This window comes from Nomascus leucogenys, chromosome 15 (genome assembly GCF_006542625.1).
Source record: "Nomascus leucogenys isolate Asia chromosome 15, Asia_NLE_v1, whole genome shotgun sequence".
Lineage (NCBI taxonomy): Eukaryota > Metazoa > Chordata > Mammalia > Primates > Hylobatidae > Nomascus > Nomascus leucogenys.
The window spans coordinates 72350935-72378068 of record NC_044395.1 but is presented as its reverse complement, the minus strand read 5'-3'; the positions used below and the strand labels follow the sequence as shown (position 1 = coordinate 72378068).

Below are 27134 nucleotides of genomic sequence, written 5' to 3'. Positions count from 1 at the left end.
CTGCTGGACATTTAGGGCTCATCTTAAGTGCATCAAAGAAGGGGCCCTTGGAAGAATCTGGACTCCTGAGCCCTCCAGCAAAGCTGGAGCCAGGACATGGGCTGGGTCAGCTCCTGAGGTGACTCCAGCTGAGTCACTCACAAATCTAAGTGCTTGGCTGTTCTTTGCAGGTGCCGTAACCTCTCATTTCCTGACAGCCTGCCGGAGGTGAGCATCGTGTTCATCTTCGTCAATGAAGCGCTTTCGGTGCTGCTGCGCTCCATCCACTCGGCCATCGAACGGACGCCCCCGCATCTGCTCAAAGAGATCATCCTGGTGGATGACAACAGTAGTAACGGTGAGTGTCGGAGCTTCCCAGGGCCCAGGCCTTACTTCGTGGCTGACATCTAAGCCGATGGTTCAGCATCGTGGTTCACATTTGCTCAAGGGTGTCTGTGGCTGCTCTTTCTCTGGAGTATAGATGAGAAATTCATGGTGGTCACTGCTTCAGAAGGTTCACTCTGTCTGAGCATGGCCTCTGCATCCCAGAGGGGTCTGGTCTTTAGGCACTGGCTGGCTACTGTCCCCTCCCATATTCCAGTGCAATACGATAAGATAGAAGGCCCTGACCTCCTACCCTACCATATACACAGGGAACATGTCCAGTGACTCTTTTCCATGATGCATCATTTCACTTAGTAGGGTTCCTCAGCCTCTGCCTGGAAGATTGTTCACTGGTGTTATGTTAGCAGTGGCGGTGGTGACGACGGTGCTGGTGGTGATGGAGGTTGTAGTGGTGGTGATGATGGGGATGGCAGTGGACATGTAACTCAACGACAGCAACAGACTTGTTGAATGTCTAGCCTCTTTGCTGGATCCCCTGTTCCATCTGTCCCTAGCCAGACCCTGGGTGGCCTGCAAACACCTTGTTGAAACCATCATATCACTAACTCTCTTTCTCCAGCACTACCAGCCACCTCTTTTCCCTGGTGCACATTTCTTGGTCTCAGATTCTTTGCACTCCCATATGCCATCATATGCCATTCCAGACTGAAAGACCACATTTTGAGACAGCTAAGAAAACAGTGTTCTTGATAGGACCATTTATATGAATGTACTTCTGATAATACATGATTTCTCAAAATAGACTGCTGGGTCACTGTATCATAGAAACACTGAGCTTGTGTTATCTTTTGAGCTTTCTCTGCTGTCAGGTAGTAAATTTCCTAATGAATCAGTTGCTGTAATGAGAAGTTCAGATGGGCAATTTGTGATTTGTTATCAATTAAAGCTGAAACACATCGGATAATTGAAATGTATTTAACCTGAGAAAGTGAATCTTCATTTTCATTTTATCATCATGTGGCAAGAAGTGTGGGAGCAGTGCTGTGAGGGGATTTTAGAAATTTCTGAAGGAGAATCATTTGACTCTCATTGTTCCGTGGACATGAATAAAGGAAAATGTATCTAGGATGCAAATAGGCAACATAGTCATAAAGGTAATTGTCTATCACGAGGGAGACAGGAAGGGCTCAGCTCCCATCTCTGATGGCTGCCTGCCATCATCTAGCCTGGGACCCAAAAAATGGGTGCCTAAGAAAACTCCCATTTCCTAGTGACTAATGCCAGACAGCCTGACTAGCCTGCCCCACACACTCCATCCCTGGACTTCACCTAGGCCTGCTGATCCTCCTCACGTCTTACAGTGTAAGGAGGCACAGGATGGAAGAACCAGCATTCAAGGATGAAAACATTCCCCAAGCAAGAGGCACAACTCCTCACATAACAAGAGAGAAGAGTATGGAGCACTAGGAGGAAGAAATCTCGGAGCCTTTCATTTCTTCCCTGTAGTGAGAACCTTAAGGATGCCATTTGGACTCTAAGTCATATGGACAAAGCTGATATTGAGTCTGAGAAATTTCGATAAGGAAAGTGAATCAGATATAGAGGATTTCCTATTTGAACTTAAAGAGTTTGAACTCTATTTTGTAAATGGCAATAACTATCTAAAGCTTTTGGTCAGAGGAATGACGGGGTCAGAGTTGGGCAATGGAGGAATTTGGTCATGCTTTATTATATTGGCTGGGGAAAAGGGCATCTTGAAGAAGGGAAATGGATGAGGAGGCTATTGCAGCAGTAAAGAGAGAAGTCAAGAGGCCTGGAGTCAGGGACAAGTTATAGGCCTGAGAGGTATTATGAAGGAAAAATCTGTTGGACCATTTGGCTGAGAAGCCATGGGCAGGCGGGCCAACAGAGGGGAGGTCAATGATGGCTCAGAGTTTCAAGCCAGGGTGATTCAGAGGATGGCAGTGCATTGCCCCAGAAGAGGCAGGCAGCAGGAGCAATGCCCTGGTGCAGTAGTCCGTCATCAGGGATGCAGACGAGCAGCACCCTAGAGCTTTCAAAGCTCTAGAGCATTGTGGTGATGGTTCAGTAAAGTATCTTGATTGTGGTGTTGGTTACACAAAGCTATACTTGTCATCACAACTGCATCGAGCTGTGTATGCACACCCAAACCAGTGCCTGCCTATATAAGGAGAGATCTGAACAAGCTCTGTGGATGGTAGCCATGTCAGTGGCCTGGTTTTGATATTGTGCTGTGGTTGTGTACAATGTTACCATTGGGGAATACTGGGTGAGGGGCATATGAAACCTTCTTGTACACTTTTGTGAATCTATAATTACTTCAAAATATTAAGTTAAAACAAACAAAAAGCTCTCCTAGGAGATTCTAATTCAGTGAGTTCAAAAAGCGTTCTAGACATCGCTGTTTTAAAAAGCATTCTTTTTTTTATTTTGATTTTTTTTGAGACAGGGTCTTTCTCTGTTGCCCAGGCTGGAATGCAGTGGCACGATCACAGCTCACTGCAGCCTTGACCTCCCAGGCTCAGGCAATGCTCCCACCTTAGCCTCCCGAGTAGCTGGGACTACAGGTACATCCACCATGCCCGGCTAATGTTTTGTAATTTTTGTAGAGATGGAGTCTCACTATGTTGGGCAGCCAGGTCTCAAACTCCTGGACTCAAGCAATCCTCCTGCCTCACCCTCCCAAATAGTTGGGATTACAGGCATGAGCCACTGAGACTGGTCTTAAAAAGCATTCCTAATGATTCACAGCTCTGTTAGAGAAGCTTTAGTTTCAGGAATAACATGTGGCTTCACTTTTGAACATATTTGGTGTCCAGTGCCTGGTGTGAAGGGCCAGAGCTCTGGACTAAAGCCTGAAGTCATAGATTCTGGAACCCTCTCCACCATGGATGATAACTGACCATGGAAAAGTCCCTCAGCCTCTCAGAGTCTGTTTCTCTCTCTCTGGAAAATGGAGATAAATAAATCCTCCTTTGCTTGCCTCACCTGCCTGCAGTGGCCACATCATGTGTGACTGTGAATTGATCCCTGTCACTATTACCCTCCCTGAGTTCTACCCCATTTCCAGGAGGCAGGCACATAAGCCAGCAAACTGCATGGCAGGAGCCACAGAGGGGAAATGTGGGAACACGGATTTGGAGTCTCATGCATGGAGTAATTAAAGCCATTGACTGGAAGGAGAGGAAATCAAAAGGGAAGAGGAAAGAACAGAAAGTTAGAAGCTTGAGAGAATACTGAGGGTAAGATATGTAGGCGTCGGGAGGAAGAGCATTAGCAGGTGAGAGAGGAGGAACACTCGGGAGAATCTGGAAAACAGCACAGTCTCCGTGGGCAGAGAGAATTTCAGGAATAAGAGAACCGTCTATTCACGTGAAACCACAGACAGGTGGAAGGACGAGGAACCTGAGCAGAAGCCACCAGGTGTGGAAAGGACAGACCTGGGAAACCTCAGTGAGAAGCTTTAGTGGAATGTTGGAGATGGGGGCTGTCGAAGCCAGCTGAAGATAAAGAGCAGGCAGTGAGGGGAGATTTTTCCTCGAGGATTCTCGACGGTAGAGGAGAATCACAAGCTCAGGCAGGAACCGGAGCAATGTTTTCCAAAAATAAAAATTAAAAATTACCATCCTCTACAGCAAGAAATAAAGTTACATCATGACCCAGGATGACACACCCACTCACACCCATACACACACGATGGGAACACGACTTTTAAGAAACAATACTTACCCTTCTAATGTGCAAAGCACTTTGCTATTTTCTATTATATTCTGTTCTGTTCAGTTCAATTCTATTGTATTTTATTGTGTTCTAGTTCTCTTTTCTTAAAGGTAGGTTGTTCTTGAGACCCTGAGTGCATATTAGAATCACTTGGAGGGCTTTTAAGAAATTCAGGGCCCAGGTTTTACCTCTAGTGATTTAATGGGTCTAGGGAGGTGGGCACCTGAAGCCAGAGTTTGGAGCAGGGCCTCTGAGGAGGAAGATGGGATCCAGGGCACAGAAGCAAGAGTTGCCTCCAAAAATAAAGGACTTGTCTTTCTCCCGCCCTGTGAGGGAACAGGGAGGCAGCAGGAGGCAATGTGGCTGTGGTGATGGGTACCCAGAGTGAAGCGCAGTAGCAGGCTCAGTGGCCTGATGGCCGACAGGGCCAGAGCGGAGGCCAGACATGGTGGGAAGGGGCCTGGCCCTGGCTAGAGTTCCCATGTGGAATGGGACAGGGAGGTAACCAGGAATGGGGTTCCTTGACCCCAGGCTGAGCTGAACCCTCAAAAGGGGAAGAAGAGACACTAGAGTGAGCTCCTGGAGGAAGTGGCCCCTATCTAGCCTTAGGACATGGCTAAAGGCCCTTCGGACCTCAGCCTGACTTGGAGGAAAGCGGCTATGGCCAGACCCTGTGCAGGCTCCACGTGGGGAGCTGCTTCTCTTGGGCCTGTCACTCAGCGCAAGACTTTCATGTTTTTCAAATCAGGCCAACTCAGCTTGGTTCAACTAAGATTTCTGTAGTACCAGCCTGGGCTAACGGAAGGAAGAGGGTGATGGACCAGACCTAGTCCCTGCCATGGGGAGTTCGGCAGATAAGTCTAACGTGGGTATGAAATGTTCCAGGACTTGGTTTCCAGGCTCGGTTCTGCTGCCATGGGTCTCTGGGCTTAGGTTTTCTTATGTGCCCTGACAGGGACATCAGGACCTGCCTTGCCCTGTCTGCCTCACAGAGGCACTGGGGATGAGGTGAGGGAATTGGAGTGAAAGTTCCCTGTAAGCTTCTGGGTGCCAAGGTGACTTAAAATGACAGTGATAAAAATAACAACAGTAAGAATAATCATGACAACAGCTGACAAGTAGCCACTGTTGAAAGACAGCTGTTTTGGTGGGAAGAGCGCAGAATTTGGCATTTGGCCAGCTTTTCCATTCCGGCTCTTTCTGACTTTGTGCTAGCTTGTGTTCTTAACCTCTGCGAACCCTATTTTCCTTATCTGTAAAATTGAGATGTATAATTCCCACCTCAGGGGTTGTTGGGAGGCTTGAATGAGATAACACGATGGAAGGGATGTTGGTGTTTAAAACTCTAAATTACGTAGCCATGCAGAGTCGTCAGAATGTCTTCCTCACTAAGCCTTCCTTCCCAGGCTTCTATTACTAGTTCCATGCATGCTGGCGCCTCTTGTCTCCCCAGGCTCTCTTTGGCCACACCTTTGCTTTGGGTCAGGCCTGTGCTTCCTCAAACACAGGAACAGGGCAGTCAATCACTGCTTTCTTCTTCCAAGCCTCTCTAGACCTTTAGCTCTCGCTCAGAAGCCAGGGACTGAATCCTCTGTAAGTGGCCATTATGTAGGAGCCTGAATCCCTGTTCTCTGTCTCCTTAGCAACTTCCTTAACAAGCTCCACTTTTTCAGGGGCTGGCTCCGATCTATCATGCTGTCACTCTGCTGCAGCAGTCTCAAACTTCAGCGTTTGAGTTTGGTTAAAAATATGGACATTTGGCAGTGTGTGGTGGCTCATGCCTGTAATCCCAGCACTTTGGTAGGCCAAGGCAGCAGGATCGCTTGAGCCCAGGAGTTCAAGACCAGCCTGTACAACATAGCAAGACCCTGTCTGTATATTATTAAAATTTTATTTTTTGAATAATATGGAGATTCATACCAGGCATGCCGCTGCCTCAGGACATTTGCACTTGCTGTTTTTTTCCACCTGGAATGTTCTTTCTACTGCCTCCCCTCCACCCTGCTCCATATCTGCACAACTTGCTCCTTTTCCTCTTCAGGCCTTTACTCAAATGCCTCCTCACTAGGGCTGTTAGTGAATCACTCGGTTTAAAGGGCAGCACTCCTCCCTGTCACTCCTCACCCCACCCCTTGTTTCTTTTTCTCTGTATCTCCAACTGCCTTCTGACGTACTGTGCTCACTAATTTACTCTCTCCTAATTATTTGCACATTTCCCTCCCCCAGTGTGTAAGCTCCATGAAGATAGGGGCATTTATTTTGCCCCGTGAAGCATCTCCAGCACCTAGAATAGTGCCTGGTATTTGTAGTTGTTCAATAAATATGGATTTAATGAAAGAATTTTGAATCTGTAGATCTGGGGCAAGGCCTGAAACCTGCATTTTAGCATGGCTCCAGGGCACTCTGATTCTTTGTGAGTCACTGTTCTAATTGTTGTCCTCCATCTGTGCTGCAGCTGAGGAGCCTGAGACAGCTGCCTCTGCCTCAGCTCCCCCAGAGCTAGCCTCTGGCTGCAGGCACCACTGGGTGGAGTGTTTCTTCCTGGGCCAGGGTCCTTGGGGCTTCCCTGTTGCATCCCAGGGATATGTATGAACGTGGGGTGGAGTGCAGAGGAGAAGGTAAGTTTCTCTTGCTGGCCTGAACTCACTTCCCATCTTCGGAGTCAGATGATCAACCTGAGCCTCCCTGTGACCATGTTATCCAACCTCTGCAAGCATTCCTGACAGTAGTGACCAGGTTCTGCCTGCTCTGCAGCTCGAAGGCCATGTTTCTCTTCCCCTCCTCATCCTCCTTGTCAAATCAAAAAAATGGTGGGAGCACAGCTCTGAGCCTGCTGGTTTCAATGACCAGACTTTTCAGCAAATCCCAATGGACCAATGTCTTTAGCTGGGACTGCATGATTCAGCCTCTACAGACTTCCAGAGGGAGAGAAGCAACAGGATTTTCAGTCAATAGAGGCGTCTCTGCCTTTGCCTCTTGGCATTCATTGCTTCATTCTTTCAGTCCTTCAACAGGTTTTTGGTGGCCACGTGTTTTGTGCTGAGTGCCTGGCTAAGCACTTTGGGGGCTTGTTCATGTGACACAGGTATTCCAGTACCTGGCACAGAGCAAGTGCCCAATGAATGTGAACTCTTTCAGGTTCCCTCGCCAGCTGTCCCAGCTGTTCCCTCGCCCAATCCCACAATTCAGCCATTTCCACTTCTGGAAAAAAAAAAAAAAAAAGTTTTCTTTGCTGTAGTCATTTTCTGTTTCCTGTTTGAACTCATGTCCTCTTTTGATAAACATAAAAATCACATACCCCTCTTGCATGCCACTTGAAATTTCAAAGTTAATTTGAATTTGTGATTAAAAGCACATCAAAGCAATGGTAATATCAAATATTCTTTTAAGAATCCCATGCCCTGGAGATGTCTGTTTGCTCTGGATTGGCAGTGCCTTGCCCAACCTGAATCCAGCCCATCACTTGTCTCCTCCTGCCGCTTTCAAGCAAGGCAATGGCTGGTTCCCAGCACTTCATGTGCTTGAAGGCTGGATTGAATCTTCTCTCTCTCCCAGGCCAGGGATCTCCTTTGCTCATGGACCCGGTCTTCACGCTGGCCACGTTTGCTAGAAACCTCCCATATCTGTTGCCAGGAGAAGTCATACAACTCAGCGGGCCTCAAGAGACGGGCAGAGGGAAACTGTCCCTCCCGACAACAGTGTCAGATAAGCAGAACCCAGTTAATCCTAGCTGGCTCTTGGGAGGAAACTGCGGACCTACATTGGGCAGAAACCTGCCAGTGTGCCACTTCTTTGCATGGCAGAGCTGAGCTAGGGCCCCGGGTCTTCTGACTCCCACAGAAGACCACATCCTCCAGCACAGGCAGTCTCATCACTTTGTCCAGTGTGCACTTCTTCCTGCTTGTCTGCACTGTATGTGGGCATGTGGCCCATAGCCAGACCATCCTGGTTTGCTCCCTCTGCTGGGAATGAATGTCCTCTGCTACCCCACTCACTTTGCTTAGCTCTAGACTTCCAAAGTCAGCTTTGCTACCACTGTTTCCAGAAACTCCTCCATGGCTCTGCCCCCAGCACCACCCCAGCTGGATTAGGGGGTTGGCCTCAGTGCTCCCACACACCCTGGCTCCCCCTTATCCTGCTATATTTTACCTGGTTATTGACTCACTAAATTACAGTGAGTAGTTTAGGTCAGACTAGTTAAGGTGACCAGTGTGACAGGAACATGATCCTGGTCATCTCAAGACCCCAACAACAACTAGCCCAGTGTGCTGCTCATTGTAGTCATTCTGTCAATTTTGTTGACTAAAGAATAGTCATGATCTCCCAGGGAAGTAGATGTGGTCACCATCTCCACTTCATAGATGAGGCAGCTAAGTCTCAGAGGGTCTAAAAAAGAAAAAAGGGACAGGCTCAAGGCCACATAGCCAGGAAGTGCTAGGACAGGAATTCAAATCCAGGCCAGCTGGCTCTGGACCTTGTGTCTCCTCTACTCTCCTGCTCCTGGAAGCCTGGGAGGCATTGACATGGGCACCTCCTCTCTGGTTCTCTCCTGACAGCCAGCCCACCCCATTGCTTCTTAGGGAGGGCAGACCAGAGCCAGGACGACCGCCACATGCACTAAAATGGCAGGTCCAACGTAGGTGAGCCTCCCTGGTCCTCTCTTGGGTATAGGTGTTGGCTGGGGACCCACATCTACTTTGTTGGGGGCAGCAGGCAGGCTTGGCCAGAAAGGGTTCCCCAGGCTGGTTTTCAGGCTTCCAGCTAGGCACCACCCAGCTAGCTGCCTCTGGCCAGGGCTGGAGTTTGACCCCCACTTCTTCAGGCCTGGGCCTGAGACTCAAGTGACCCCCAGTGCCCCTAGATAGAAAGAGCCCTGACCAGGCGCCCCTAGCTCATTGAACACTTAGTATGTGCCAGAGCTATTTTAAGTACTTCACCATAAATTAATCAGTGCCATATGATGGGGGTATGGACCATTACCAGTGTCACCTGGTGTAATAGGGAGGCAGACCCAGCGAAGTTAGGGAACTTGTCCAGAGTTACAGAGGTATGATTTGACTGGTTTCAGAGCCTACACCCTTTACCATTAAACAGGCTGCTTGCCTCTGTTGCACCATGGGTCTCTGATTCCAAACAACTTATTTGAATTTTGTCCTTATCCCTTTTCTCCATTTCCTCTGGAGAGAGAGATGTTGGGCAGCAGGACCAGTGAAGTAGGAGACAAAAAGGGAACTTCAGAGAAGGGTGTGTCTGTGTCCTAGCCTTGAGCTTTGCCTGGAGCTTTGCCTGCAGTTTCAGTAAGAAGGAGAGATGGGTTGCATAGAAGCTTCCTGGCTTCTGTTGGGTGAGAGGTAATTCAACAGTTGGCAGCCATGCTTTAGGTCACCTTGTGAGAGGGAGGCAGCTTCCTATATTCTCTTTGAAATAGGGAGAAGTTGGCATGCCTGTGTGAGTGTGCATGTATGTGCATGTTTATGTCTGCACATCTTTATACATGTATATGCAAGTACTCTGTTCATGTATGCACACATACATGTTTGTTGTGTACATGTGTATTGTGTTACATGCATGTAACACATGTTTGTGTGCATGCCTTGCATGCATATCCATGTGTTCATATTCATGCATACAAGTGTGTGTGTGCATGTGTGCACACATGTATGTGTTAATGCATCCATGTGAGCACTGTGTTCGTGTGTGTATTGTGTGTGTGTGAGTGTGCTTGTGGGTGGATGAGGACCTGTGTGTGTCAACTTATGCAGTAGTATGCATGCATAAGCTGCACATACAGGCACATGGGCACGTGGGCTTGTGTGTGCTTGTGTGAGCAGTGGTGTTTCAGTCCCCACTAACAATGGGTTGAGCCTCTTTCACAAGCCTCTTTCACCACCCACTGCTACCTGGAGCCACCTTCAAAATCCTGATGAATGACAAATAATTGCACAACTGTGAATCATTGTTATTTTAATTGTTGGTGAGAAAGTCAATGTAGTGATGAAATAGAAACAGAGCTCCCCAGATTGCTTGCCACCAGCTGCTGGGTCCTTCCCCCCCACTGCAGAACCCCCATTATCCCTTGGCCCAGAGCCTGCCTAATCATTGTTTAAAGTTTCAAAGATTCTGTCCTACACAAGAGATACTCATTCCAGGCTGTAAAACTACCAACAGCTTTGCATGCAGCTGGAATAATTGCAAAAGTTAAAAAAAAAAAAAAAAAAAAAAAAAAACAGAGGAAAAGAATGGTCCAACAGTATTGTGCTTTATGGAGCTTAAAGAATCCCATGTAGCTAATTGAATTACAACCAAGACTCAGGCAGCTTAAAGGTATTTACACAGCCAGGCACATGGGCTGTCAGCCCGTTCAGCCAAAGGCTCCTTGCCACTGCCCGCCTCTATGGCTTTGACCAGTGCAACTAGGTTGGCTCACCCTCAAGACTGGCAGCAAATTCCTGGCAACCTTGGGGTGCACACCACCCGGTACCACCTGAGTCCTGGGTTCTCCTATCGTTGCTCCTTACTGCCTGGGGTTGCCTCTACCTGCCACATCCTATACCAAGCCTGAGAGTTCCTCCTGGGCATGGCCAGTGCTACGTCTCCTCTGGTGGTGTCCAGCAGCACTTTCCCAAGCTCTTACTGTAATGACTTATATGACTCTTGAGTTTCTGGCTACTCTGAGTATTGAATGCCCATCTCTCCCTGTTAATTCAAGCCCTGACCCCAGGCCTGGGCCCTGCTTTGGCCAGTTTCTGTGGAAGTAAAGTTTCTCTCATAGATAGATATAGATATAGATATAGATATAGATATAGATATAGATATAGATATAGATATATAGATGATATAGATATCTGACAGATTCAACTGATTCAACTGTGTCCATTTCTGAACCTACCTCTCAGCTGCCACGCATGATTCTATGCCAGGGCACCCAGGCCAGGGGCACATAGGGGCTAAAATAAAATCTGTGCTATTTGCTAAATTATGCATCTTGGTATGAGTCTGTCTCCAAAGTGCCTTTTCTAACTGCGTAGTCCAGAGAAGGCACCTTTTGGCCAAGTACATTGAGGTGCTGTGTGCTAGCAGCGTGGCCAGTCCTGACCTCTGCAGAGACTCTGCAGAGAAGTATTGTTTCTTCCCAGTGGGTGGCCTTGACTTAACAGCGGTTCAGCAGCCTGGGATGACTTCCCTGTACCTGCTGGCCAACAACCCCAGCTTCCCTCAACCTTCTCTGCACTGGTCCTGCGTTTGGCCTGCCTCTGTTTCCTGTCAACTTGCTGTTCTCTAGTGGAATGGAATCTTGCTCTGATGCCTGCCTCATCCTCTTAGCTGGGCCCCAGCTTCCCAGCTAGCCCTGGTCAATCCTCTTCCTTGAGGGGCTAGACTCTGTTCCCTGTACACCAAACTGGGGCCCTGCTCCCATGGTTCGATCCACCTGGCTTCCTACATCATGGGGGCTGGGACTTCCCACTGATAACCTTCTCCTGAAAAGAGCATCCTTAGTGATGCCTAAGTATATCAGCTCTTGAGTCACCCGCCTCTTTGTGGACCAGCCCCAGGGCTCAGTCCGTTTCTCCAGCTCTAGTCCTGCATGTTGCCAGCCTCTTCTCTGCTCTCACCAGCCACTCTGCCAAGGTCCCAGCATGCTGCACCGCTGAAGCTGCCTGAGCCTGGCAGTGGTGTGGGTAGCTCATCACTCCTCTTGGCCCCTTTACTTGATATAGGAAACTGTCTTAGAGAATCAGGAACTCCCCCGCATGCTACCCTGCTGACCAAGGACAGCACCTGGGAGGGCAAAGGACCTTCCTTCTTTTTGCTCATGAGCTCCCTGTAGCAATCTACAGCAAGAGGGCTTTGTACCATTTTGCTTTATGGACTAGCCAAGGTGACCAGTTTTTGATAAATGAAGCTGGCAGGAATCAAATACAAAAAAAAAAAAAAAAGGCCTTCTTTCCCTGGTCAGCTGTGTGACCATCTGTCAATGGGGAAATTCCCAAAACTGGAGCTGAGTGTTGGGGGTGAATCAGGAGGGGTGTCTCTTGCACTCTGAGGGGCCCTGTTGCCAGCCACTGGGATCAAGCTGTCCCTAGAAAGGGCCAGGGAACATTACTCAGGGCCACAGTGCAGCTAGCAGGAAAGGTCTCCTTGTTCATTCTTGGCACCCAGCCTATCTTTCTCAGCAGCTTGAAAAGACAGACTCAGGTGCAGACAATAGTTACAGCTGAACACAGGGCACTCCTTGTATGCCAGGGTCCTCCTTCTGCTTTCCTGAATAGTTAAAACAGTTCAAAACTCAACGAATCAAATGCTTCCTACTGATATTAAATCTTTGGAGTATGGAATACCTTCTGGTGGAATTGATTTCCTGAAAGGCTGCCCCAAACCATGCAGTGACCCAAGTGGCCTCCAGTAGCTCCAGAGTCTCAGTGCTCAGCAAAAAGTGGAGCATGTGGATGAGAGTTAAGTGCTGTAGCCACCCCAGCTGCTGCCCATATCTGTCCTGCATAATTATCTTTCAGAAGATGAGCACCTCCTTGTTGGAAGGTGAGGGCGGGAGGTGGTGCTAGAGACAGCACTAGGAGTTGGGGAAGCTGGTGCAAATGACTAGGTCTGAGGGTCCCACAGCAGGTATGGGTTCCCCTATGCTGCATAGCAACAGAAATCTGCTCTCTCCTGTGGTGGCTGGGAAGCCGGTTTTGGTGAGGGACGTTTGTTTGCTCTGTTTTTTGTTTTTTCTTCTCTCAAAAATGAGAGCCCTAATCGACTCTCAGGAGACCTAAATTGGGAAACCAATTGAATTTTTTTCAGGAACTGTCTCTCCTCTCTGCTCAAGCCCACAGGGACTTGCACCCCTTCTGCTCTTACAGTCATGCATTCATTTAACAAATCGAGTACCAGGCCCAAGGCTCTGCAAGAGGGAGGCAGCAGGGAACCAGATGTGGTTCTTGTCGTCAGAGAATGATAGCAGGCAAGTAGACAGGCGTTCCAGCCCTCATTTGGCACAGATGCAGACTCCCCAGGTTCTAGTTGATTTTAGGAGCTCATGTCCCAAGAGCTCATGGCATAAGTAGAATTTTAGCCAGGAGAGGCAAGGGCAGCCTGCGGCAGGGTGTTTTAGTTAGGCCTGGTCTTGGGGTGGCTGCCATGAGAGAAATCCTGAGAATCATATTGACACAAAGATTCTTATTGCACTTGTATTTTTTATATTAAAGTTTGCATGGTTTCATTTCTTTTCTTTCTTTCTTTCTTTTTTTTTTTTGAGACAGGATCTTGCTTTGTTGCCCAGGCTAGAGTGCACTGGCATGATCTCAGCTCACTGCAACCTCCGCCTCCTGGGTTCAAGCAATTCTCATGCCTCAGCCTCCTGAGTAGCTGGGATTACAGGCGTGCGCTATCATGCCTGGCTAATTTTTGTATTTTTAGTAGAGACAAGGTTTTGCCATGTTGGCCAGGCTGGTCTTGAACTCCTGACCTCAAGTGATCCACCCACCTTGGCCTCCCAGAGTGCTGAGATTACAGGCGTGAGCCACCATGCCTGGCCAGTTTGCATGGTTTCTAATAAAGGATTGAAACAGAAAAAAAGCACAAAACAAAGAAATGTCAGACTAAGCAGGAAGGCTTTTTACCAGCAACCACTAACAGAAGGCTAGTTTTTCTGGATGGCCCCATGGTTGACTCTGACCCCTTCTGTGCTGCTAGAGTAGAGACTTGATTTGTAGGCAACCAAAGAAGGCATGGCCTGCGTGCAGAGATATGTGATTCTCTTTGTGTTTTCCATTGCTGGTCCCCATACTGTGACTTCCAGGGCCTTCTCCAATGGCTCAGGTGGTTCTCCACTGAGCACCTGACCTACAACTGCGATAGTTACCTGGTTCATTGTGTAGGTCCCTCCCACTCTAATGGGACATTGGACAATTAAGGGACATTGGGCAATTTGGGGCAGGCAGCTCTAAAAAATAATCCAACATCCTCATTTGACTGGAGAGAAAACTGAGATCCAGAGAAGTTAAGTGAGTTTCCCAACATCACACACCTAGCTCATGGCAATGCCTAGAGACCAACCCTGGTCCAGTGCTTTGCTAGCTGGACTCATTCATTCAACAGATATTCACAAAGTGCATTCTCAAGTGTCAGCCATCATACTCAGCCCACCAATCCAAAGATGGATGAGAAAGACTCTCTGTCCCCAGCGAGCTGGCAGCCGAGTGCAGATGATAACACACAAATAAGCAAAGCACACAAAGCAAAGTGCTGAGTGCCATGAGCCACAGGTGAAGGGAAACTGTGCTGGAGAAGCCCAGAGGAGAGATCTCAGTCACTCTGGGAGGGCTTCCTGGAAGAGTTGGCATTTGAGCTGGGCCTTGGTGATTGAATGGATTTGGGTAAATGGAGATGATGATGGAGAAAGACAGAACCTGCCTTTGTTTTTGAATCTTCTTAATTTGGAAAGGAATCAACATGATAATGTATTAGGTACCTGCTGTGTTCCAAACACTGTGCTAGGCATTTTTACACACGGCTTCTTTAATTTTTTCAGTATTTCTCCGCATCTTATAGATGAGGAAACTGAGATTCAGCAGTAACTTAATCCTAAATAGAGACAACTTTTTGATTCCTTCTCTCTTTCCTACAAAGCCTCACCCAGTGCTGTATGCCCCATGAGGGCTCAGTGAATGACTCTGAGGACTGAAGGGAAACAGAGACAGAAACATGGGGATAGAAGAGTTTTCAAAGTCATAGGGGAAGGCAGCACTCCTCTTCCTTAAACAATACATGGCTGAGCACAGAGCCATTTAGTATTTCTATCATCAGAATACATGTCGTCCTCGCAGGTATATACACCCCACCTTCAGGCTGGTATATTAACCTAAGTGAATACAGACAAGAGCTATTTGTTTTAGCTAAGCATCTTTCATGTGTTAGCTCATTTTGCCCTAAGGACATTCATAGGAGATACATCTTAGTATTATTAGTACCATGTTCATTTCACGGATTAGAACACTGAGGCTCAGAGAAGCTGCAGGTTACACAGCTGGGAATGGCAGACCCAGCATTTGAGCCCTAGTTGGATTCAGCTGCAGAGACTGAGTCCTTAACCTTGTTCTATGCTCAGGGGTCCTAAACTCAGTTGCCTAACAGGGCTAGACAGTGTGACTATGGGAGGTGGGCCGATGCAAGGCAATAAGGAGTGGTGGAAACTGGTGAACAAAAGAATGAGCCCAAGCTCTACCGAGAGGGGCAGCCAGCACTGTCTCCAGCCTATTGCTGGCCTGCGGGACTGGCAAGTTTTCTCAAGTTGGAAATTCACACTTTTATGCTTGATGGGCTGAACAAGAAACATGGGCAGGTCAGATATGGCCCTAGTCTGTCTGTCTGCAGCTTCTGCCATATTGACTCCCACTTTGAGAAGCAGAAGCTTCTCTTGAAATGCTTTTTATCTCAGGCATCCCTGTTGAAAACCCCCTCTTGCACTCTTTCCTCCTTTCTCTCCGTCTCTCTCATAATTACTTGTTCTTCACATCTCGGAAAGCAGCCACTCCAGATAGGCTGAATTAGCCACTCGTCTGTGCAACTTTCCTTCACCGTGTGCACAATTTGAGGGCATCATCATTGGCTATATGGTTTAGTTCCACTGATTCAGGGAGGCCCCTTCTGAGCTGAACAGCCCTTTCAGAAAGGCGCATGGTTTTGCAATGGTGGTGTGGATTCTGTCCCTGGGTTGTGGACTCAGATGCCATCCTGGGTGAGTCACTTCCCTGAATCTTGAGACATTGGAAGGAACTTGAATCAGTTTCCCTGGTCCAAGTCAGGAGTAGGAATAGATGTGGCCAGTGCCTGAGAAAGCCGACCAGGCTGCAGAGGAGTCAGATAGAGCAAGGGTCACTTAGGACAGCTTGTCAGTCAGGTGGGGCTCATCTCAGCAGGACTCCGCCCGGGAGCAAGGGCTGGGGGAGGAGATGGGGCAGGGCTCAGTCCTACTCATGGGTTGGCTCAGGGTTTGGGCTGCTATCATTTTGAGGTGCCATGGCTCGCCACGCTGCCCTAGCTTCCCTAATTCCCTTCCCCTGTGTGGCTTCCTCTTCCTGCACTGCCTGTGACCTGCTACCCTGGGGGATGGTTGTGGAGTGTGTCTGTGGTGGCTGTGGTTGGTGTGGTGGCGGCTGCCATCTGGGAGTAAATAACCACAGCACGTCAGAGCTGAACAAAACCCAGGAATAGATCTCGGGCCCCGTGCTTCTCTCATCCAGGGAAAGGAATGTGAGTTGGAGCTTTACGAAAGCAAATCTTTAAGCCTTTCCTCACCTGATGAATTTGATGGGGTGACAGAAATGAATTAGAAATTAAGTAGGAGCTCAGAATTTACATGAGCTCCATGCCAAATGGAAATTAAAAAGAGCGTCTCCAACAGAGTTAATGGTGAAGGTCAGGTTCCCAGCATCCTTGGCAGGGTGTCCTGACCCTGGTCTCGGGAGGAAATTGACTGAAGGATCCTGCTGATGAGATCAGGAGGTGCAGAGAGGGTTCTCCACCAGACAGTGGGAAGGAATTAACTTGTCACCAAATGACACTCAGTGATATGACAGAAAATTCCAGCAATGCAGGGATGATTTTAATGCCAGGCTACACAGTGGCAGCATTGACTCTCCACATTTCCCTAAGGAGCTTAGACATTGAAGAAAGGAATGTGTCTCTGCATTGGACGAGGCCTCTGGCTAAGTCACAGGCCCACTTCCTGTGGACTGTGTCTGCGAGCTTGTCTGTGTTGTCAAATTTCATTTGGCTTGAAAATAAGAACTAATGCAGAGAATCAAAGAAAACAAAGTTGTTTACTGAGTGTTCCTGACCAGGGCTGCTCAAGCATGAGGCTGAGATATTGGCTGAAGTGATTTTATTTTCTCTGAAAAGAACATTCAAGGTTGCTGTTTAATCTTTCTGGAGTGAGTTCCCACAGTCTTAGGGGCCCAACTGCTGCCCTCTAGACCTGTGTACTCCATATTCCTGTGACATGTGAGTCCAACAGTGGAGAGCGTTGCTGCTTGCTGAATTCCTGAATTCTACTTGGCAGGAAAAACAAATCCCACCCTCCTGCTTTGCAAATGAGATGGGTGGATGGATGCATGGATGCATGGGTGGGAGGATGCATAGGTGTGTGTGGGAGATAGATTCTGTCTTTTCTATTCTATGTTTTAGGGTTTTTATGCCCACTTTAGAGATGAAGGGACTGAGAATCAGAGGAGCTGAGTCACCAAAGTTCTCGCTGCAAGATGGTGGCCAAGCTAGGGTTTGTATCCACATTTCCCAGCTCCAGGTTCAATATGGCTCTCCTCTCCTTTCTCATATTTCCCACTAGACTCTTTTTGTTTTTACTTATGTATTTCTTTAACTGCCTTGTACCTAGAGATAGACTCACATGAACTTGGCGGACCTACTTATACAAGTAGGTGGCTACAAGGACACATTTTTTCATTCAGCAACTATTTGTTGATCACTGTGTGGGCAGAATTCTAAGTCATCCCCCATGCTTCCCAGCCCTGATTCCTGGGAAGTGGTGTATATTCACTTTGCCGAGTTATTCAAGCAAATACTAATCTGAGTCCTGCTGTGAGGGGAATTGGCTGATGTAATTAAGGTCCCCAATCAGTTGGTTGGGCCTGACCTAATCACATGAACCTTCTGAAAGCAGTGTTCTCTAGCTGATGGCAGAAGGGGACGTCACAGAAATGTACTCTGGTGGCCTGAGTAGAGACCTATGCGGTGAATTGTCCATGGGGCAAGGTGATGGGGCAGCCTCTTGTTGTTAAGAGCATTCCCCAGATGACAGCCAGCAGGAAAGCAGGGACCTCAGTCCTACAACTGCAAGGAAACGAATTGTGCCAACAACGAGTCAATCTCAAAGAGGACCCTGAGCCCCAGTTGAGAACTACAGTGCTGGCCAACACCTTGATTTCAGCCCAGTGAAACCCTGAGCAGAGAATTCAGGCTCATTGTACCTGGACTTCTGACCTATAGAAACTAAGAGATAATAAATTTGTGTTGTTTCAAGCTGCTCAGCTTACAGTATTTTGTTATGAAGCAATAGAAAATGAATCCATCACTAACCATGTGCAAGGCCAGTGTGCTGTACACTGGGAATATGAGATTGACCTAGTCCCTGCTCTTACAGAGCTCCCAGCCTAGTGTGGGAGACAGACAAGAAACAAATGAAATTATTATAGGCCATAATAAATGCCTTAAAAGACATAAAAAGAATGATATGAAATAAATCTAATGTGGGGTGGGGAGCATGCTTCAGGTTAGATGATTGGAGAAGGCCCCTCTAAGCTTAAAAGGATGGAAGGAGAGAGCCATGTGAAGAGCATGGAAAAGTGTTCGAGGCAGAGGGAACAGCACATGCAAAGGCCCTGAGGCAGGAGGTAACATGGTCTCAGAGCCACAAGAAGTCCAGTGTGGCTGGAGGGTGGTAAGGAAGCAGGAGGATGGCTTGAGATGGTATTGAAGAATTAGGCAGCGGCCTTGTCGTGTGGGACTTTTTAGAATATTACTTTCAGTGCAATACACAATGCTGATGAGCTTTCAACAAACAAAAGTATGCAAATGGGCATTTTTGAAGCTCTCTCTGGCTACTGTGTAATGAATAATTTGGGTATGGGTAAGAGTAGCCACAGGAAAATCATCTGGGAGGTGCTTGCGATGCTTCAGGCAAGACATGATAATTGTTCAGGCTGTAATGGCTGTAGGGAGAGAAAAGTGGGTGCATCCGAGATCTATTTGGACTTGCTGATGAATGTAGGGGATGAAGGAAAGGAAAGAATGGAAGATGCAGCTCAGGTTTCTAGCTTGAGTGACAGGGCGAAGGACAGTGCAGTTTGCAAGATGGGCCAGACACAATGAAAGGAAGAACAGGTTTGGTGAGTAAGATCCAGAGGGAAGTGCTGAATGTGCCATATGTGACCTGCCTGTGAGACAGCTGAGGGACGATCTTTAGGGGGCATTTGGATAGATGGACACTGCTGAGCAGAGCGGATACCCAGGCTCTCGGAAGAGGTCGGGACAGACTGAGCCTGGCTTGGCTGCATAGCTAGCTCCACAGTCATCCTCTTGAAGAATGGTGGAATACCCTAGTTATAACACAGCAAGGCTTCAAAGAACCAGGGCCTGGACCCCTGGATTAGTCAACTTCCCAGACTCCCTCTGCTCCATGCTGGGGCCCTGGGTGCAGCCACAGACCCAGAGTGGAGGTTTCTGGGAAGGGGTGGCTCTGATATGAGCTGACACCTCAGCGAGTTACTTCAATTGTTCTGGGCTAGTGGTAAGGTGCATTAAGCACCAAATTATATAAACCTGAAATTGCAGTCTAATGTTGTTAAGGGGCCTGAGGGAGCTGGAGAAGAATGAGCGTGAATAAGGAATCGTCCGTAGGATGATCAAATCCCTGATTAAAATCACCTCCCCAGATCAAATGGCCTCCAGAGAAAGTAGAGATTGCCTCTGAATCCTAATGGGGCACCTAAAGAGGGATGTTTGGCCAGACTATTGCTTCCTCTCCAGGGTCATTCAGTGCAGAAGAGCTTCCCACCTGGGTCCTGACACGGGACTCAGGCATGCACAGCAGCCAGCTAAACAGGGCCTGAGCTACACGGCGCGGGGCTTGTCCCAGCTTCTCCAGCTTCGCCTTGGAGAGGCTGTTCCCCCAGAAGCAGACTCTGAGACACAGATTCAACTGCATGCAGTTTATTCAGGAAGTTCAAGGTATGCCAGTGGGGCAGGGAGATAAGACAAGGAAGGGAAACCACCAATAAGAGCTGCCAGGCACCACTGTGGGAAGAGCTTAATCCTACTGGGATACTCTGGGAAACAGGTGTAAAATTCATGCTTAGAATGATCCCCCATGAGAGAGGAGGGAGCTGGGGTATTTATCCTCTAGCTCCCTTCCGTCATTGGTTGAGAGTTGCTTTCTGGGGGTGTTAATTTCTAGCACTTCAGCCTTCCACGTGCTGGGGCAGAGCAGCCTTCTGTGCATTTGAATGAAGCCCATGGGCAAAAGTTCTGATAATTAAATGTGGTGAGATGGGAGTAGGGAGGATGGTTAGCGGGGAGCACTTTGAAGAAAGGAGGCTCCAAGGATATCAGTTGGGCATAAACAGCATCTGCTACAAGGGCCATGCACATATGTTTTGACACTTAAAAACTGCATTTCTAAAAGCCTTGGGAAATTGACTGTGTCCAAATCTACACAGGCCAACTGCAAGGCATGCTGGAACCTCTGCAGGTCATGCAGAGACCAGGGTTAGACCTTGTTAAGCAAGACTGTGGTTTGAGCACCTCCTGCTCACAGTGCTTAGAACCTGGGGCTCCATTTAGTTTTGTGACTGTGCAGAGTAGGACCATCTGATGATGGACAGAGTACCTGTGTGAAGTGGTGGCTTGGGTTATATAAGACTCAGTCAGGCTGGGGTAGGGATCGGGGATCCAAAGCTTCAGCAGTTTTGAAGCATAGTCCAAACCAGGTCTGGGGGAGCAAGGGTAAGGTTCCATCTCTGGGAAACACTTTGGCAAATTCTAGTAGGGGTCTAGTGGGGCCCTAGCTGACAAGGGTTTCAGGTCAGACCTGAGAATGCAAGCCAGAAAATTGCAGTGGAGCCACACGTATAAGGCCTAGGTACACTTTGGGTAAGTGGGATGGCAGCAAGGCTGGCAACGGTGTTGAAGGCACTCCCTTGGCACCCCACATACCAGCTGGAGCCACGTTACTATAATGGTTGCTTTTGGTGTCCCATCCAGATCCCTTTTGCTGGCCAGTTCACCTGTCCCCAGGTGCTATGAGTGTTGGTGGCCAGAAGCTCCAAGCCCTACCTTTTTTGAAATTTCTGTTTCCAGGGGTGCCTCACCCCAAAATGCCTGGGATATGAGGTCCCACTCCCCAATATGGCCCAGGACCAGTGGGTGCTTAAGATATGGATGTCTAAAAATTCCAGCCTCGCCTCGGATGGGACAACTGTGAGATGCGCTTTATGCCCCAGGGCTCCCCGTGGGGTCAGAGCGAGGCTAGACTCGAACGATGCAGCTGTTTGCCCAGCATCTTCCCCTGCCCTGACCTGCTTGCATCACTTCCTGGCCAGGATTCCTCAAGGGCCCTTCCTCGGCAAAGTGTTTATTTAAGAATCAAGAATCTCCATCTCATGCTCCACCTTGAGAGAGCATCTCTAATATTGTCCCATGCCAAGATAATGTGAGCAGTTCCAGGCTGAGCAGGTGAGAGATTTGCTGTAGAAGGATGGCCGTCTGCCCCAGTTGGCCTTTCAGTGCCAAAACAGGCACCGTTCTGAGCAGACCAAGAAGATGGGTCACCCTATGTATCAGCATCTCAATCAGGATGCATTGAGCTCCCGTGGAGCCCAGAGCTGTACTAGATTCTGTGGGAGCCTAAAAGAAGCAGGAAAACGTGTCTTTCATGAAATTCAAGGCTTATAATAAGCAAGGGCTTATTTCTGCAAGCCTTGCCCTCTGTTGTGGGGATTTCAGTTCTAGTATATTCAGATCACTCCTCATGTATAGACAGCGGGAAAAAAATGTTGTCCAGGCTGGAAGACAGTGGTGACCATGGCTCACTGCAACCTAGATCTCCTGGGCTCAAGTGGTCCTCTCACCTCAGCCTCCAGAGTAGCTGGGATTACAGGCATGCACCACCATACCTGGCTAATTTATTTTTGTTTATTTAGAAACAGGGTCTTTCTATGTTGCCCAGGCTGATCTCTAACTTCTGGGCTCAAGGGATCCTCCCTCCTCAGCTTCCCAAAGTGCTGGGATTACAGGCATGAGCCACTGCACCCAGCCTCCACTAAGTTCTATGAAGCTACCAAGGGCTGTGGCACCGAGGAGGCATTGACAGAGTCAAGCCAGGACCCCACTGTCTCTAACATGTCCTAGCAGGAAGCTGTCTTGGAGGGTGCCAGTGTATAATTCCCTGTGTATACTGGGGAGGGCTTGAGAAATGTCTTAGTGACAGCTAACAGCCTGGGTTAAGTAAGGGTCACCCAGGCCTTTTCACTTGAAGCATCAAGTGCTGCTGCATTTCTGGAGACACAGTAAGACAGGAGGCAGGAGCCACCAGTTCTGAGCTGTAAAATTAGACAGCCATCGTTCAACTAAAATTCCAGACCCAGGGGAAAATGCCTCTTAGTGTACATATTATCTGCAGCAAAGCAAAGCAGACTTTCAGGTGTGTCATTGAAAACTGCAGGAGAGAAATCTTGAGAAAGTTTTAGCAAGCAAAGGATGGTAAATGGAAATTAATTATACAGTGCCCCTGATTGCTCATTTAAGACATGTAAAAATACCACCGATGTGCCCTTTATTTCATTTGCTGTCTTTATTATTTGAGTATAATGAACATAAAAATGTGTTAGGGCTTTTCCTAGGTTTTCTTCTGAACTCACTTCCCTGCTCCCCGGTTTTCCACACAATCTTCAATCCCCCGACCACAGGATCTGATGGCAGGGTGCTGGCAAGGGGCAGGTGGCACTCTCAAAGTGGGTAATTTGAGCAGAGTTTCATCAAGAGATGAGTGTAGAGGTGTGAGCAGGATGTAGGGAAGCTGCCAGGAGGGACAGCACGAGACCCTGGGGCTAGAAACAGCAGGAATCCCTCCTACTCCAGGCCTGAAGGGAGAGAGGACACAGGGGAACAGGAGCCAGCACAGGGAGTCCCTGACAGGAAGAGGCTGGGAGATTAAACACCCTCGCTCTGGGTTTCCCACTGTCTCTGATCCTCCCCTGTGGGAGGGCCAGGGAGCCGGGTCCAGAGAGACAAAGAAGGGTGGGGAGAGGCGGAAGGTGCCCAGCCCATGCTGTTGTCTCAGCTGATAGTGCTGCAGGGCGTAACCCTGGTAGTGCAGGGAGCTTTGAGTTGACTTCTAGTTGCACCGATGGGGTTTAAGGTTTAGCTGTGGACTTGTCACTGTGTGTTAATCTTTGTTTACATAGACAGCAGGGATAGAGGTGACCTCAGACAAGACAGACAGAAGTCAGTCCACAGAGGAAAGGAGACCTGAGACTCACATAGCAGAGGGGTCTCAGGACTTGGTCCAGTCCCCTTATTAGTTCCCTGTTCCAGCTCACAAACTAATTTAGGGACAAAGCTAGAACCGAGGACAACATTGAATAAAATGTGGGGCACAGTGACTGTCTTTAGAAAGGGCTGAGATCAGAGATTCCTGCATGGAGCTGCCTCTAGTGACTGGGGAGAGCATGGAGCTTGGGTGGGGGTGGGCAGAGAGGATACGGGGAGTTATCTGGGTACAGATGTATCATGGGACTTCATTTTGGGGAACCGGGGTCCCATAGAGGACCTGGCTGAGCAGAGGAAGGCTGGCTTGTGGTGAAGATAGAGAACTGATGAGTCCCAGGACTGTGGCCGGGTGGAGTCCCAAACTCTCCAGGCCTTGCCCTTTAGCCAGACCAGACTGTGCAGAGAGCAGAGGCAGCTTTGATTCTGGGAACTGCTGGGCCTGCCCTCTGGGAGGACAGGGATACAGACTGCCTTTAGGGAGTTCACACACTAGGAACCCAGACACTGAGTTTCCTTCCCAGGATTTGAGCTGCTGACCCTGAGCAGGGAGCTAGGGAGAAGAGCATCCTGGCTGCCCCCATGAGCCAGTAGCTAGAAGCGGGTGGGCAGAAAGCCACCAGCCACCAGCCTCCCACGCCTCAGCAGGGTGGCATCTGTTGGTAGCATTTGGAAGGAAATGCTGATTTCCTAGCCTGTGGTACCAGGGCTGTTTTTAATTAAAGACACATTCCCTTGAAAAATGCATTGTGACACCTCAATGCCTCACCACCAGGTCAAAGTTGAAGGAGTTGGTGATTAGGACGCACATGTGTCTGTGGGCTGCTGCTGTTTTGCCTTTTGAGCCTGATCATCTGGGTTCACGTGTCAGGCTTGAGAACAGCCTAGGAATCTAGTTTTTAACGGACCCAAATCAAATGGTTCCTTTGCAGAGCACTGCTCCGACCCTGGCACTGTGCCACTTTATTGGTCATATATAACCATCCTGTGTCTTCAAGGAACTTATGGTCAGGGTGAGGGTGGAGGCTCCAGACGCCATGGAAACTGACTTGGGCCCAGTGGGGGCTGTTAACATGTCAGATCAGCCCTGGGTCATAGCAAAAATAGACCTTCTCTCCTGCCTACGATGCAGGTGTGGGTGCCTTGCCAGCTCCCCACAGAGACTGAGGGGGCAGCCTCTTTTCCTTTATATAAGAAACATTTGTTTAAGTGGGAGAGTAGGAATCACAACAGGTGACCCAAAGAGACGGCGACTCTTGGAAGACAGGAGTGCGACTTGGTGTGCGTATGCCTCCTCTGCCCGACTCACCTTCTTCCAGAGTCTTCTCTGCATAAATCTTGGGTACTCTCTGATCTATTCATTGAGAGCAACATTCCCCTAGGCCACATGGTGGTATATTCCTTTTTTTTTTTTTTTTTTTTTTTTTTTGAGATGAAGTCTTGCTCTGTCACTCAGGCTGGAGTGCTGTGGCACAATGTTGGCTCACTGCAGCCTCTGCCTCCCGGCAAGCAATTCTGCCTCAGCTTCCCAAGTAGCTGGGATTACAGGCGCCCGACAGCACACCCGGCTAATTTTTGTATTTTTTAGTAGAGATGGGATTTCACCAAGTTGACCAGGCTGGTTCAAACTCCTGACCTCAAGTGATCTGCCCACCTTGGCCTCCCAAAGTGCTTGGATTATAGGCGTGAGCCACCACGCCTGGCTGGTAGTATATACTTTTTAATGTATGGTTTTCTGATTACTGTTTTGTATAATTTCTCTTCTGGGCAGATCCATTGTAAACTCCTCAGGGAGAGAGCTACATCTTAGACACAATGTTTCTTATAGGGCGCTCAGGACCCACTGCTTCAAGGAGTGAATGGCTGCGGGTGGGGCCTCCACTCAGTGCATGCAACAGGCAGCTGGGAGCTCTGCCCTGGCCTCCCTCCCTCTCTTCTCTGGAGCAGCCATGGCTTGCCACTCTTTACTCCTGCTGCTCGTAATCCCAGGGGATCTGGTCCCTTTTCCTGTAGCTTTCCAAACCTTTGTTTGGCCATGCTTCCTCTTCTCCTTTGCCCTCCTTTTAGGTTTATTAAGTTCAGTGGCCAAATAAATTTATGCACCTCCCTTGTCCTGCAGTGCCTCCTGACTGTCTGGGATAACACGGTCACTGGGAATATCTCCTCTCCTGTCCCCCAAATCATCTGGCAGCATTGGCTGGCTACATCATGCAGCTGACTTTGAGAACGCTCCGCAGTGCTATTTCTGAATAATAATAAATAGAGCCGAAGCCCAGTGGCCTTTGCTATTTATCTCTGGCTCTGCAGAACAGAGACGTGTGTGCTGAAGTGGCACAGGCTGTGTCTCAGCGGTGGTGGCTCTCTCAGGGGAAGGCAGCTTCCCTAATTGCCTCTTCATTGCAGAAGTGGCCTGGTCTGTTTCCTCAAGGGAAGGTTTGCTAATCTGATTGGAGGTTGCTTTCAGCGATTGAGCACCAGCCCTTTGCCTGGTCTGTCAGAAAGCCGTATGATTGCAAAGAAGGATGACTGTCAGCTGGACACGCCAGCCTTTAAAACCAGCCCCTGCCATCCACAGCCATCCTCAGGCATTCCTCCCCTTTACGGCCTTGGCCTGAACACATTGTCTCTGCCTATGACGTGTAAAATCCCAGCTTGTTCCCAAGTCCTGGGCTTGGCAATCTGCTGGTTTGCATCCATTAGGCTCAGCACTTTGGCAATGAGCTTGCTTCCTCCCTGAATTGAGTAGGTTCTTTCTCCACTTAGGCTATTCTAAGCTGTCCTAAGGAAGGCCTCCTCCTGGTCCAACCTGGCCCCGAGACCCTCACCTCAGTGCAAACCCTCCAGAGATAATATTCCTCCTGGCCTCACCCTCCTGCAAAGAACCTGAAGACCCACATCTATGGGGCAAGGCCTTGGGCTTTCTTCCAAAAGGGCAGGGATGGGAACATCCACTGGCCAAGGACATGACCCTGGACTATATTTAACTTTGATAATTTCCATGTCCTTTCTGTTCTGCTGGCTTTTATCTCAGGCATCTCCCATGTATTCTGATTATCATATTTGTTTTGATGATTGTGATTCCAGAATATGGCTTTGGCCACATTTTGCAATTATTTTGGTATACTGCCCCGACTTGTATGGCATTTTAACCCTCTGGGTCCCTGGTGTTCAATTTTGCCTTTATTGTACTGCAGTGGCAACTGGGAACCATCCCTTCCTTTCAACATGGCTGAAATAGTACATAAATGTTGAACCATTTCTGTAAGCGACTTTGGAGGTAGACAGGGGGCTGGAAATATCAGCGTTTTGTGATACTTACCAGCTTTCAGTTCATTTAGTATAAAAAGTTAGCTCTATGGAGACAGAATATTTCAACTTTTAACTGTAATTTGATAGTTGTCACAAGGTGCCAAGGTGGAAAACCAGAAAAGGTACAATAAATAGCTGAGCTGAGTCATTACAACAGACTCTTATCTTGTAGAAACTGCAGACATTATGATGATTATCCTCCTACCTACCAAAGGAGGGTTTTCTACAACAGCCCTGGCAGCCACTAATCCAGGCTATATGCTTAGCCCATAGTAGGTGCTTGGAAAATATGGCTATTAGTTTAAAATTCAGTGACGTACAATTGCTCTCACAGATGTATTTTTATTAAGGTGATGATATAAGTTACGCAGTTCACAAGGAGAAAATCACAATAGGGAGATGCACTGTTGGGGAATGTTTATCCTCACATGGCTGTTTGGGACTCTCCAATCTCTCTGCTATGAACCTCCGTGGGATGAGATGTGAGGCTTCTGGTCCAGCAGGACTGCCGACACCTTGCTTGTTGTAGAGGACCATGTTGAAGGTGTTAAAAATCAAATTAGGACTAGTACAGCAGTAAGGCTGCCTGCAGCAAGAAAGACAGATATGCAGAATACAGGCATAGCATGGAAGGATCACACACCCATATGTCCTCCTTGCCACATAGAACTCTTACCCATCGCTGCATGAGTAGTCTTGAC

The 27134-nt window shown here is 48.4% G+C and overlaps 1 protein-coding gene across 2 annotated transcripts in view; it reads left to right on the top strand.

Annotated features, from left to right (window-relative positions):
• Nucleotides 1–27134, top strand: part of GALNT18 (polypeptide N-acetylgalactosaminyltransferase 18) — a 351487-nt gene that overhangs the window by 190977 nt on the left and 133376 nt on the right. For both annotated transcript variants that reach the window (XM_012502920.2, XM_030794708.1), the window contains exon 3: nucleotides 171–337. In XM_012502920.2, coding sequence (XP_012358374.2) covers nucleotides 171–337 — 167 coding nt within the window. The remainder of the gene's footprint in view (nucleotides 1–170; nucleotides 338–27134) is intronic.